Below are 10818 nucleotides of genomic sequence, written 5' to 3'. Positions count from 1 at the left end.
GGTGGTTCTGGTTGCTGTCAATTATATGAGCAATGTTTAAAGCCCCCCCTAAATGACAACAAAAAGCATGCTTTAGCCACAGGGTGAGGTAGGTTGTGTGCATATTGATGTTGTTGTTGTCAAGTTACCTTCAGAGAGCTCCAGCTCCAGCTCCGCCAGCTTCTCCCGCACCTCCGCCGGCAGGGTCATAGCGATAGCCGGCGTGGGCTCCAACATCATCATGAGCAAACCGGTAGAGTTTCTCTCAGCCATGGCGATCCAGCACGAAACACGAACGGGTCGAAAGACTCACCGGTGAGGAGGTGACGATACAACCAAAAGAAAAATCCCCTCTCTCTCGGTGCTGGCGGAGGAGAGCAGATAGGGTGGTGGTGCTTTGCCCGCAAGCCTCCCTTTAATACTCGTTACAACGGCGTACAGATGTGTGAGAAAGCCCTCCAAACGTCATGACACGGCTAGCTCTGCAGCTAGCAGGCAGACCGGGCTGTGTATTTCCATGTAGTGTGAATCACGGGTCTCTTCCACTCTTGCCGGGCCTCCCGTATCTCTTGTCTCTCACGTTTCCTTATTGTCAGGAGCTCCTTGACTTGAAATGAGGAGAGAACTCATTCAACTCCTCGCTCCCCACGGCGCAGTCGCCATTGCATCATAGCAACAGCAGCCCGGATCGTGCGCGTTCACGTTCACCTACTCGTGTGTGTGTGTGTGTGTGTGTGTGTGTGTGTGTGTGTGTGTGTGTATACGCTGCCTGCTGCCTCCTGATGCTTCCACATAACTTGCCTGCCTCCTACTGTCACAGCGATGCATGGCACTGACAATGATAGTTTGAGAGGCAGTTGCGAAAGTGAAAATGCTTGGTGGAGTTTGGGAATATTTTTGGATCTCCTTGATCTACAAAAGGGGATTTCATGATTGTGACTGAAAGGCTGGTCAGCCATCAGTCGATGTGATCTCATAAAATATCACAGCAAAAGTCCCTATAGAAATATTAAAGTGATATGGAAGACTTAAAAAAAACAAAAACATAAGGTAGGATAATGTCACTGTAAACCCACTCTTTATCATAACAGACACACTTTAAATCCCTACAGATATACAACAGGAATATCATAGTGATTTTTCATTAGTGTCGACAAATGATTTGGACCTCCTATAGACTCCTATAAGGTGAAATGATAGTAGTATAATTGGACAGTGTGACGCCACAGACATTATAATATTAGTCATTATATTTGAGTCATTGTGCTAACAAAATATAACAGTGCGTTCTTTAATAAATGGCTATGGATGTCATGATGGCATAAGGCAACTCTGGCTAATATTTCATCGTTTGTAATGTCATAATGGCCGCTATTAGTCTGTCACAGTGGCAAATCCAACTGTCATAAATGTCTATGAGGTAATAGAAATCACTCCCCTATTGTACAAACACATTTTAAGATAGATGGGGAAAGAGAAACCAGACAGACAGACAGATGGATAGATAGATAGATAGATAGATAGATAGATAGATAGATAGATAGATAGATAGATAGATGTCAGCCATAGTTGTAACTTATTTTCTACAAGGGAAAAAAATCAATGATAGTGTTTGTATTATTACTTACTCAGTCAATTAATTATATTAATTTATTTATATTAATTAATTAATATACTTCAATAAATGCCAGATACTGCTGAATACATTCCTACAGTAGCTCTACATATCTACAGATATCTGGTATATTAGCTGCACTGCTTGTGGCAAGAAAGAGGCACTTCACATTCATTCTTGGAAAAAGTTAAATAAAAACAATATAATTCTCTACTAACAAAGCAATACTTCTATATAATGTCAAATTATGTAAGGTTAAAACGTTTTAGTGAGAATTTCTCAAAATGACATGAAATAAATACAAGTAAAAAAGCTGTATAAAAGGTTTCTTTCTCTTCTGAAAAAATAAGGGCTGGTGTTAGTCTTTAACACCAGTAGAGGTCACACTACACACACCAATAAAATCCTTCCCTGGTTAAAAGTACACTACACTGCTTATCTGACTGATAGTATCAAGTGTGAGTCAGTGATAGAAGCCTCCTATTGTAAGTAAAGATTCTTTCTGAGAGTATGTTTCAGATCAATATGGTATCTTGCTCCAGGATTCCTCTTGTTGTGATCGTAGATCATCCCATTCACCTCTGTATGAATATCGACAAGATGTGTTTTCCTGTCAGAACACAAAAAAAGACAACAGTTTTGTGTAGTCCTGTACCTGAATAGCACATCAAACTCCAGCTCGGAGGGAGGAATTCTTACGGCGCTCTACAGAAGCTGTATTTAGCTCACAAAATAAATAAAACTATTCCTGTGAGGGTGTGTTTTCCTGTACCTCCTTTGGCCTTTGTGTAGGGCGTCTGTCAGGGCCTGTAGGTATACAGAGCGATGATGACCTTGCTCCAGTTGGCGCTCATCCGTCCAGCAGTGACTCCAGAACACGTCTGCATCTGTAGGGACATACTCCCTTGTGGACAACCCATCGCAACCATCCGTCTCCAGATCCTCATCCCTGTAAGCCATCCCTGCAGAGGTCTGGAGCTCGGGGACACTGTACCTCTGGATGAAGAAGAGTTTGGGCTTGCCGGCCAGCATGGGGCAGGCCTCAGCAGTGAAAAGCTGTCTCACTGTGTCCAGGCGCAGGCCGTCGCCGTGCGCATCTGTAGCCAGGAGACCACTTGCCGTACCCCGGCTAATGATGCAACAGATGAAGGCACCAGCTTCGTGGTTCTCTCTCTGTCTAAAAATCCCCCTGAGGGCTGAGAGTGTGTCACTCACACCCAGCCACTTGTGGAGGACCACCGTGAAATGGAGGCCCTTGAACATGTCTTCCAACATGTCTGAGAGAGTAAGGAAAGATGTAATCAGGATTTATATACGTTTGTTATAAACATATGAATAGATGCTGACAACTGGTGACTGCTGACATGTAGAAAATGGTTCACCATGATAATAGATCACTAAAAAGGTCTATCACTAAAAAACAGTATTCAGACAGACCATAATTTAGCAGTGGCAGTCTGAGTGTGGGCACAAAGCATGTTGTGTCTCACCTCCATCGCTGCCAACGCAGTCTATGATCACACATACTCCTCTGGGATCAGTGTTAAGTTTGTAGCAATCCAGTAGACTCTACAACAGGGGGTACACAGTTTCATAAATACACCATACAGATTAGACATGGCCATGCTAAAAAAAGAGAATGTGGAACAAAGTTATAAACCAATCTGCTCCAATATAGGAAGTGCAAACCTTACCTGGAAGTTCTGCTTTCTTCTTACAGACACTGGGAAGTTCTCTGGAGATGAAAAGAAAAGGTCATGATGTGAATACCAAGCTGAAATTGAAAGTGGTTTTTTTTTTAACTGTTTAAGGCAGGGTTTCTCCTAGACTCATACTATGCTGTATCTACATGTTAACTGGTAGTGTGAAGAAACAAAGAAGACTTTTCCCATTGTTTTGGGGCTTTCAGGCTGTTTTTAGTTGACAGAGGTGAAGCCCAGTGTGATATTATTTGTAAGTTATCTGGTACTTTGGGGGCATTCTGGTGGATCAGTGGACTAAGGTGCATAACATGTAAATGTGATGTCCTGGGTTCAAATCCAGCCCAGGACCTTTGTCACATGTCATCCCCAGTCTTTCCTGACTCTCTCAACTTTGAACTATCTAATAAAGGCAAAAAATACACACAAATGTTCAATAACTTACCAATGCGTTGGGACTGTGCTTGTCTTGGTTGGTGTAGAGGATACGAACAGTTTGAGGTGGGAGATGAAAACTGAAGGGCAGACATGTTTGAGAAATTAGTTTTATGAAGAGCTATAGGAGAGGGAAAGACATGAATGTTAACTTTTTTTTTTACACCATCTTACTCACAGGAGCTCTGGGCCTTTGCTGTTGCTGCTGAATTATTTGATGATGTACAAGTGGCTGTTGTTGAGGTGCTCCACCTATGAAAGGTGTACATTGAGGGAAATACAGTTATTTATGTAAATATTCATCATGAGTTTACTGTACTTTCAGGTTAGCTTTTTGAGATTGTGTGCTCATGTACAATGCACATGTGCGGTTACTTGGTCAGGATCAAATCCCATTTTTTGCGGTGCAAAGTCACATTGTACTCTTCTACAAGTGTATACCTTTATATCACTTCCCCTCTCTGCATTTCCTCATCTAAATAAAGTGTAAAACATGCATATATGTGTAACTGTTAAAATTTTCTTGTCTGCCCCTACCATCACTTTCAATTTATATTTTGTTGTGTTATTTGGTAGCGACCATTCAGTATTAAATCAGTATTAGATAGTAAGTAAAATACACTCTCACCTGTCCCCTGGTAGACATTAACCTTTTTGGCTAGGTCAATCCTACCAATGTTTCTCAAACATTGCTCTACAAAGTCCAGCCTTTCAGGTGAAACTTTATCCAACTTCTCCAGTTCAACAACCACATCAAGGAAATTCTGTGAGAAGAGAGAACAAGAACATATTTTTCAGAATGGAAAATTTTCAAATTTTCTGGAGTATGCAGAAATAAGGAGAAGCGGGTGTTCCCACAATTTCGTTAGAAGTGACATAGATTACAAATAGCCTACTAAAAATCCCCCCACCCACACAGCAACAACTTTCATGACGAAACCAAAACACAGTAGGAATCAGTGACAGATTGTGAAACCGAACTTCATTCATTCTTTCACCTTAGCTTTGTCCATCTTCTCTCGGGGTAATGCACTGCTTAACAAGAATTTCAAATTTTTTAAATCTTCATTGGCCATATCCTCGCTCACATCAGCCATCAGAACTCTGTGGCAAGGAAAAATATAATATATAATTATTCAAAAGAACCACATAACTGTCATGGGTGGCATGGTTCACATATTTCTGTCTTAACTGCACATCTGACATCTTAAAACGCATCTCACCTGTACTTTGACAGAACATGCCTCTGCCTTAGAGTCCTCTCCACCTCTTCCCTGCTGGTTCCCAGCACCTTCCTCAGGATGTCAAAACGTCTCAACGCAAACATGAGTTCTAGCAGAAACAGGTCATCCATCTGACACCTCATCAGCTGAGATTTAAGCATCTCTCTCACACCGGCCACGCTGCTGTCCGTGTCCACGCTGCCACACAAGTAGGAAAGCCTCCTGCACTCACCGGAGCTGAGAGAACCAGCTATTTCATTTATAATCTGAAGGTGGTGCGCGTTTGCCATGGAGTTTAGTGTGGTAGTGGACGTTGTACCTTGGTCGCTGAAAGTGGAGAGAAAAATTGTGAGGCTGTTTGAAGGGTAAACAACCAAACACCCGGATATGACAATTACCAATGGCAATGAGCCTATCAGGGCTAGTGGTACAACGATATGTAAACCTACAAAGTTCAGTTAGGTTGTGAACGATTATGTTACGCTTGAGCTTGTTTTCCGTATTATTTTTGAGCCGCCATTATTTTTATTAAATAGGTTATTATCTGGAAAGTTAAACATGATTCTGTCAGTAATTGTTAGTTCTGTTGAAATAGCCTACCTTATTGCTTCGAAGTCTGCGGAGAAGGTCGCTGGGGGCTAAATAGGAATTTTTGAAGGGTGCGTTACCATTTCCGAATACTTCATCTCCTACGCACATAGAAACTATGATGCTACTTCGGGGAAGTTGCTTTGCATTACCTAACCACGAGTGGTCCAGATGCACTCATGCACGAGTCACTGCTGATCGCACTCTTTCAGATGCGGAATATTATCCGAATTGTTCCAATGTTTATAATAACAGTACAATTTGCCCACCGTATGCTTCGTAATAGCCTATGAAGTGAAAGCGAAACAAATAGTTTCAAGAGAGGCCACGCCCCACACCCAACAGACAAAAAGACTTCATGAAATTAACATGCGGGCCAGACCGTTCACTAAAAAACAGTATCTCACATGGCTACACTATTTACAGCTGATTATTAAACACTGCTGCAAAACCCTACTTCTGAGGTTGACTTTTGGTATGAAATAACTTTCGCTTTTGGTATGAAATAAAATGGACTCTACAACAAAAGTATTTTTTGGTAGCTGATGAGGAGGAAAAATAACGTATTTATCGGCCAAAAGTTGTAGCAATAGGACATAAACTACACTAAATACTCTGGTACCTCAATAATCCAGTTCAAGGCACCTGTGCCATACCTGTGGGGATTTGAATAACATTAAAAATCTTAAAGACAGCAGCACTTACGTGTATCGGCTTTCAACCTTCACCACAGTGCTCTACAAACAGATAGTCTGACCTAACTGTAAGGCCTTGACACCTGTGCAAAATATTTAAGTAGCATCCATTTTGACAACATATTACAATCATGAGAAATTACAATCTTATAAGTAATCATATCATTAAAAAACCTGATCATCAACAAACTTCCATTACTTATGTTTACCCCATTTGCTCTATTCCTGTCTCTATCCTATTTTTCTTGGCTGTATCTTATCAGTTGCTGCTGCAGCAACCCCACGCCACAGGAATCATTAAAGTTTCATCCAATAATTCAAAAATTGTGTTTTCAGGTTTCATTTTATGAATTATCATAGTTATAGAGGCTTAAAACTATTCAGTATTTCACAAGAAAAAAAAACAAAAATTAGAGAAAAATCTGAAAAAATAGACATAATAATAAATCTGTAATGTGTATTTCCTATACCATAAATCATCTCTCAATTCCCCCAAATTATCTCGCGACCCAGGTTGAGAGCCACTGCCCTAAAGGATACATCTCGCTCGGCATCTTGGGTGTTATAGACAATCTTTCCCAGTCTTACTTACTTATTTACCACTTTGTTGGGCTGTTCAAGCGGTAATTCCGAGATTTCCGACAGCACCTGAAGGTAGCATTATTGCTATGTAAAGCAGCGTGTTCATGTGCTCGGCGCCCCCTGCAGGACAGCCGTCCTCCCTGCTAACCGAAGCGCATTTGAGAGTTCCGCTCAGTCTGGCCAATAGTAGCGCTCTGGTTCAGCACCATTGCAGTGTGGGGAGATCATAGGAAGGTGCTGCTCGGTGAGGGATCATTTTGAGGATATTCGACCTGGCTGACCGCTTTGGGCAAACGCCACCCTACCTTCCCGATACACTCACCGCATGACACCGCTATAACCAGCTTTTATTCGGGTGAGTGTTTCATTGCCTCTCAGCTACCAAAACATTTAGGATTTTCCAGGTAGTCGCAGTCAGCGGCTGGTGACTTGGACCATCCTCAGATGTGTGTGGATGTGGATGGGTACCGCGGTGAGGAAGCTTTAGCGGGCTGGCCAGCGCCGACACATGTGTTAGTGTCGTCGGCTTGGGACTTGTACATCAGAGGCTCCCGGCGGCGCCAGGAGCCAGCTGTGTCCTCGTTTCGGCCTGGTCACGACTGGTGAAAATCGGATGATGCCCAGCTGAAGCTGACTGGAACAGGCACGGTGTGGCTACGCTAACGCCATGCAAGCTAGCGTATGTCGGGCTAACGTACGTGTCAGGCTTGTTTCGTGGCAGTGTTGTAGCTAATAGCTGCGTCAAGCCACCCAGAGATGGCCAGAATAACACAGGAAAAAAACGGCAATTGTATTTTCATTTATTACACATTCCTCCATAAACACAGTCTTTATTTTCACTGTGATACGTTGTAGTAGGCTACTCCAAAAAACGTTGCAACATGTTTATTCAATAAGGGTTTTATTTTGAAAATTAGGACCGGACGTTTTATTTTTTATTCTGGCAGGCTTAATGCTGGTGCTAAAAGCAGCAAGTAACGTTGAACTAGCAGCAGGTAACATCAGCTGCTCCGTTAAATAACGAAAATAGTTTACTCTGCTTCTTTAAATTTACGTTAGTTTACTTTAAGGAAGTATTCCAGCACACAATAACAGAGTCAACGACTGTCACGTGAAGCAGTCGAGCTGAAGTGACTTTGAAATGACTGAATAGCCCCTGCTACATTGACATTGCCAGGTAGCTAGCAAGCCTGAGAGGCCAGCTCGTGACTGGTGTTTGTTGGCTCTCTGGTTAGTACTTATATATCGTCATGGTTTAGTAGACCTGTCAGTGAGTGACTTTCTGCTGCAGTAGTTTGGTGCTCAAAGTAGCAAAACAGTTAACGGGGACATCTTTCATTCATCTAGCTAAGGCATGTTTTGATTTTGCCATGTTCATTCCAATAGATATTGTTTACACGTTTCTATTTGTTTCTGCTTGTTTAACACTGACAAAGACAAATAAACGCAAAACTCTATTGACCCCTGTAGGGAAATTCTCCTTTCACTTGCCCCCTCCAGAGAGGTCAAAGTGCAGGGTCAGTTTGAAAACAGCAGCCCAGGAGCTAGTAGGGATTCAGCGTCTTGCTCAAGGACACTTCAGCCGGGCAGATGTTTTCTAACACAGGGCTTGAACCTGCATTATCTGGACTAGACCACCCTGCCACTCCAACGCTGCTTAATAAACAGTGCTTAGATCGAACAGGGTTGTACAATTTGCAGCAACATCATTCATTCATGTCAACAGCCAAGCCAGTTTTGCTTTTGCCTTGTTCATTCCAGTAGATCTTATATAGTGTACATGCTGCTATTTTAACACTTGACATCAATAAATAAAATAAACACTGCCACTGCTGTCACGAATGTGGTATTCTGGCTCGACAGTGCTTGTGTTTTTGATGGGGGAGCAATACATTGGTCATGAAAAGAAAGCCGCCCCTCAAATAATGACATCATTCAAAGATGTAGAGCTGAAGATCCAGATAATTCCATGCCATCTGCTGCTCTTTCTCAATCATCATCATCCTCTCTCCTCCTCCCTCCCCTCAGCTCCTCCACCATGTGTTTTGGGACTAGGCTATCATCAGAACTGCAGTCTATTTTAGACAGAGAAACTCCAGTTACCCACTTAATCTATGTCTCTATTTCCAGGAGTTTAAATCTAACCTAAGTTATTTCACAAGCAGAAGGCTCTGAAAGGTTTCAGTTCATATTTTGGAGTCAGTGAATTCGCTTAACCAGCAGTAAGTGTATTAAGTTTACTCCAGTCAGTAGTGCTGTTGTCAGGCACACAATGAAGTGTTTCAGGAGAACTTGTCGGCTGTTTCTATTCATTATGCTGTAGTTATGGGGCCGCATGCTATTTAGAGCTCCATTGCTGGCGTAATGGTTGTGAAGGGGACTTGACACATTGGTAGCTCATGCCAACTCTTGTGAACTTTGTGTCAGTCTATGCATACAGCATATGGTGTTGTTTGATGTTATGCTCATACATCTGCTGCAGTTGTGTGCTTATTGGGACAGCTCTAAGCCCAAACATGTCTAACTGTAGCTCTACAGAGGCCCAGTGCGCCCTGCCCTCCTCCAACCACCGCTGCCTCCCTCCCACCTACAGGGATGCACACGCCTAGGGGATCAAAGCTGTAATTAGCCTGCCATGGATTAGCAGTAGGGACTATTCTCCACTGTCCTCACTCCCACAGAGCCAGAGGATCACACAAGCAGCCAACTCCCTGCCATTCCTCATCTTCCAATAGGAAAACTAGATTGCCACGGTTGCTGTTGTTGTTGTTGTTGTTGTTGTTGTCTGCCCCAGGCCAAGCAAAAGAAAGACTCCAGATGCTCTTTGACTTGATTCTGCCCCAGAGAGTTGGATGTACAGCATTTCTTAAATTGGTTATTGTGTTTTTCACTCACTTGTTGTCATTCAGCATCCTAATTTGAAGTCGCTGCTGTACCTAAAAGTCACCAGGGTGGTCATGCTAGTCATGCTGCATGCAGACAGTCTGGAGCAGCAGCTGGATATGTGGTTGGCATGCAAAGAGAGCAGTAGTGCTGCTGACTCACTGTGCTGCCAGGTATGAGATCTGTCTGTATGTGTTGGCTGTCTCCATGATGTACAGTATCTACCCACCCCCCACCCCTCCTCGGAGCCTTGTCTCCCTGTCAGCCAAACAAGAATTCACACTGCTTCTACCCAAGGGGGGCAGGGGAGGCTCTAAAGAGGTGGAGCAGCATAACTTGTGTACTCCCTAGTTTGCAAATTATCATTCTCGCATTTAAAAATGATTATGATGTTTTGCTTTTGTTTATATGGCTTGAAAGTGGTTGACAATTGACAAAGGATGAAAGTGCATCTGTGGCCTAAGCTTTTGAAATAAGTTTAAAGTATCTCTCGGGCTGCATAATTAATCGAAAAGAAAGAAAAAAGAATATAAAATCACAATATGAACTACTTTATTTTCAAATATTCAAATTCAGTTATTTTATCAGAGTAGTGGGTGCTCAAAATGGACTCTTAAACATGGTATTCTGACGTTGAGCCCAATTTCTGGCCTATAAATTAAATTGTGCATTATAAAAAAACTTTCATTGTATTCAAACACAGCAAATCTTACATCTCAGTTTTTTATTAAAAATGTTTCTTGTTTGCTGAAAAATCTAAAATATTGAAAAATCTGTCTGTATACAGTATTACAAATTATATTTCAATTGCAATATTCACCAAAATAATTGCAATATGATTATCAGTATCGTGCAGGCTTTGTTGTCATCATTCAGCTGAGTGATCAGTTTATTTCAGTGTGCCATAGACTTTCAGTGAGTGTTTCACTTGAGTGACTGCTCATTTCAGTGAGAGTGCTATGGTAGCAGTACAGCCGTAGTCGATAATGTGTCGTCTTAGCGGCTCAAGTGGTTAACCTTTAATCCACTATCCTGGAGTGGACACGGTGAATGGCTAACTTAAACTTACAACAGTTATTTTAGCTGACATTGAGCTGTCTAATCCATTGTTGATAATT

The 10818-nt window shown here is 42.2% G+C and overlaps 2 protein-coding genes across 2 annotated transcripts in view; one reads left to right on the top strand and one right to left on the bottom strand.

Annotated features, from left to right (window-relative positions):
• Positions 1-1045: 1045 nt before the first annotated feature.
• LOC139642536 (CASP8 and FADD-like apoptosis regulator) lies at positions 1046-5835 on the bottom strand. The gene is made up of 10 exons (XM_071517409.1): positions 5553-5835; positions 4953-5279; positions 4728-4833; positions 4358-4493; positions 3908-3981; positions 3740-3809; positions 3289-3329; positions 3085-3163; positions 2367-2871; positions 1046-2204 (listed from the first exon to the last, which is right to left on the bottom strand). The coding sequence occupies exons 2-10, from the start codon at positions 5240-5242 to the stop codon at positions 2075-2077; spliced, it is 1431 nt and encodes a 476-aa protein (XP_071373510.1). The 5' UTR covers positions 5243-5279; positions 5553-5835; the 3' UTR covers positions 1046-2074.
• A 1201-nt stretch (positions 5836-7036) lies between these two features.
• The window catches only part of LOC139642537 (hyccin 2-like), a 50221-nt gene continuing 46439 nt past the window's right edge, over positions 7037-10818 (top strand). The window contains exon 1 of the mRNA XM_071517410.1: positions 7037-7172. The gene's annotated coding sequence lies outside the window, so the exon portion shown is untranslated. The remainder of the gene's footprint in view (positions 7173-10818) is intronic.

Source organism: Centroberyx affinis, unplaced genomic scaffold, assembly GCF_046629955.1.
Source record: "Centroberyx affinis isolate AG114_WGS23_722 - 3 ecotype Tasmania unplaced genomic scaffold, CSIRO-AGI_Caff_v1 ptg000490l_1, whole genome shotgun sequence".
NCBI classification, from domain to species: Eukaryota; Metazoa; Chordata; class Actinopteri; order Beryciformes; family Berycidae; genus Centroberyx; species Centroberyx affinis.
The sequence above is the reverse complement of the archived record's forward strand: the minus strand, read 5'-3'. Positions and strand labels throughout refer to the sequence as shown.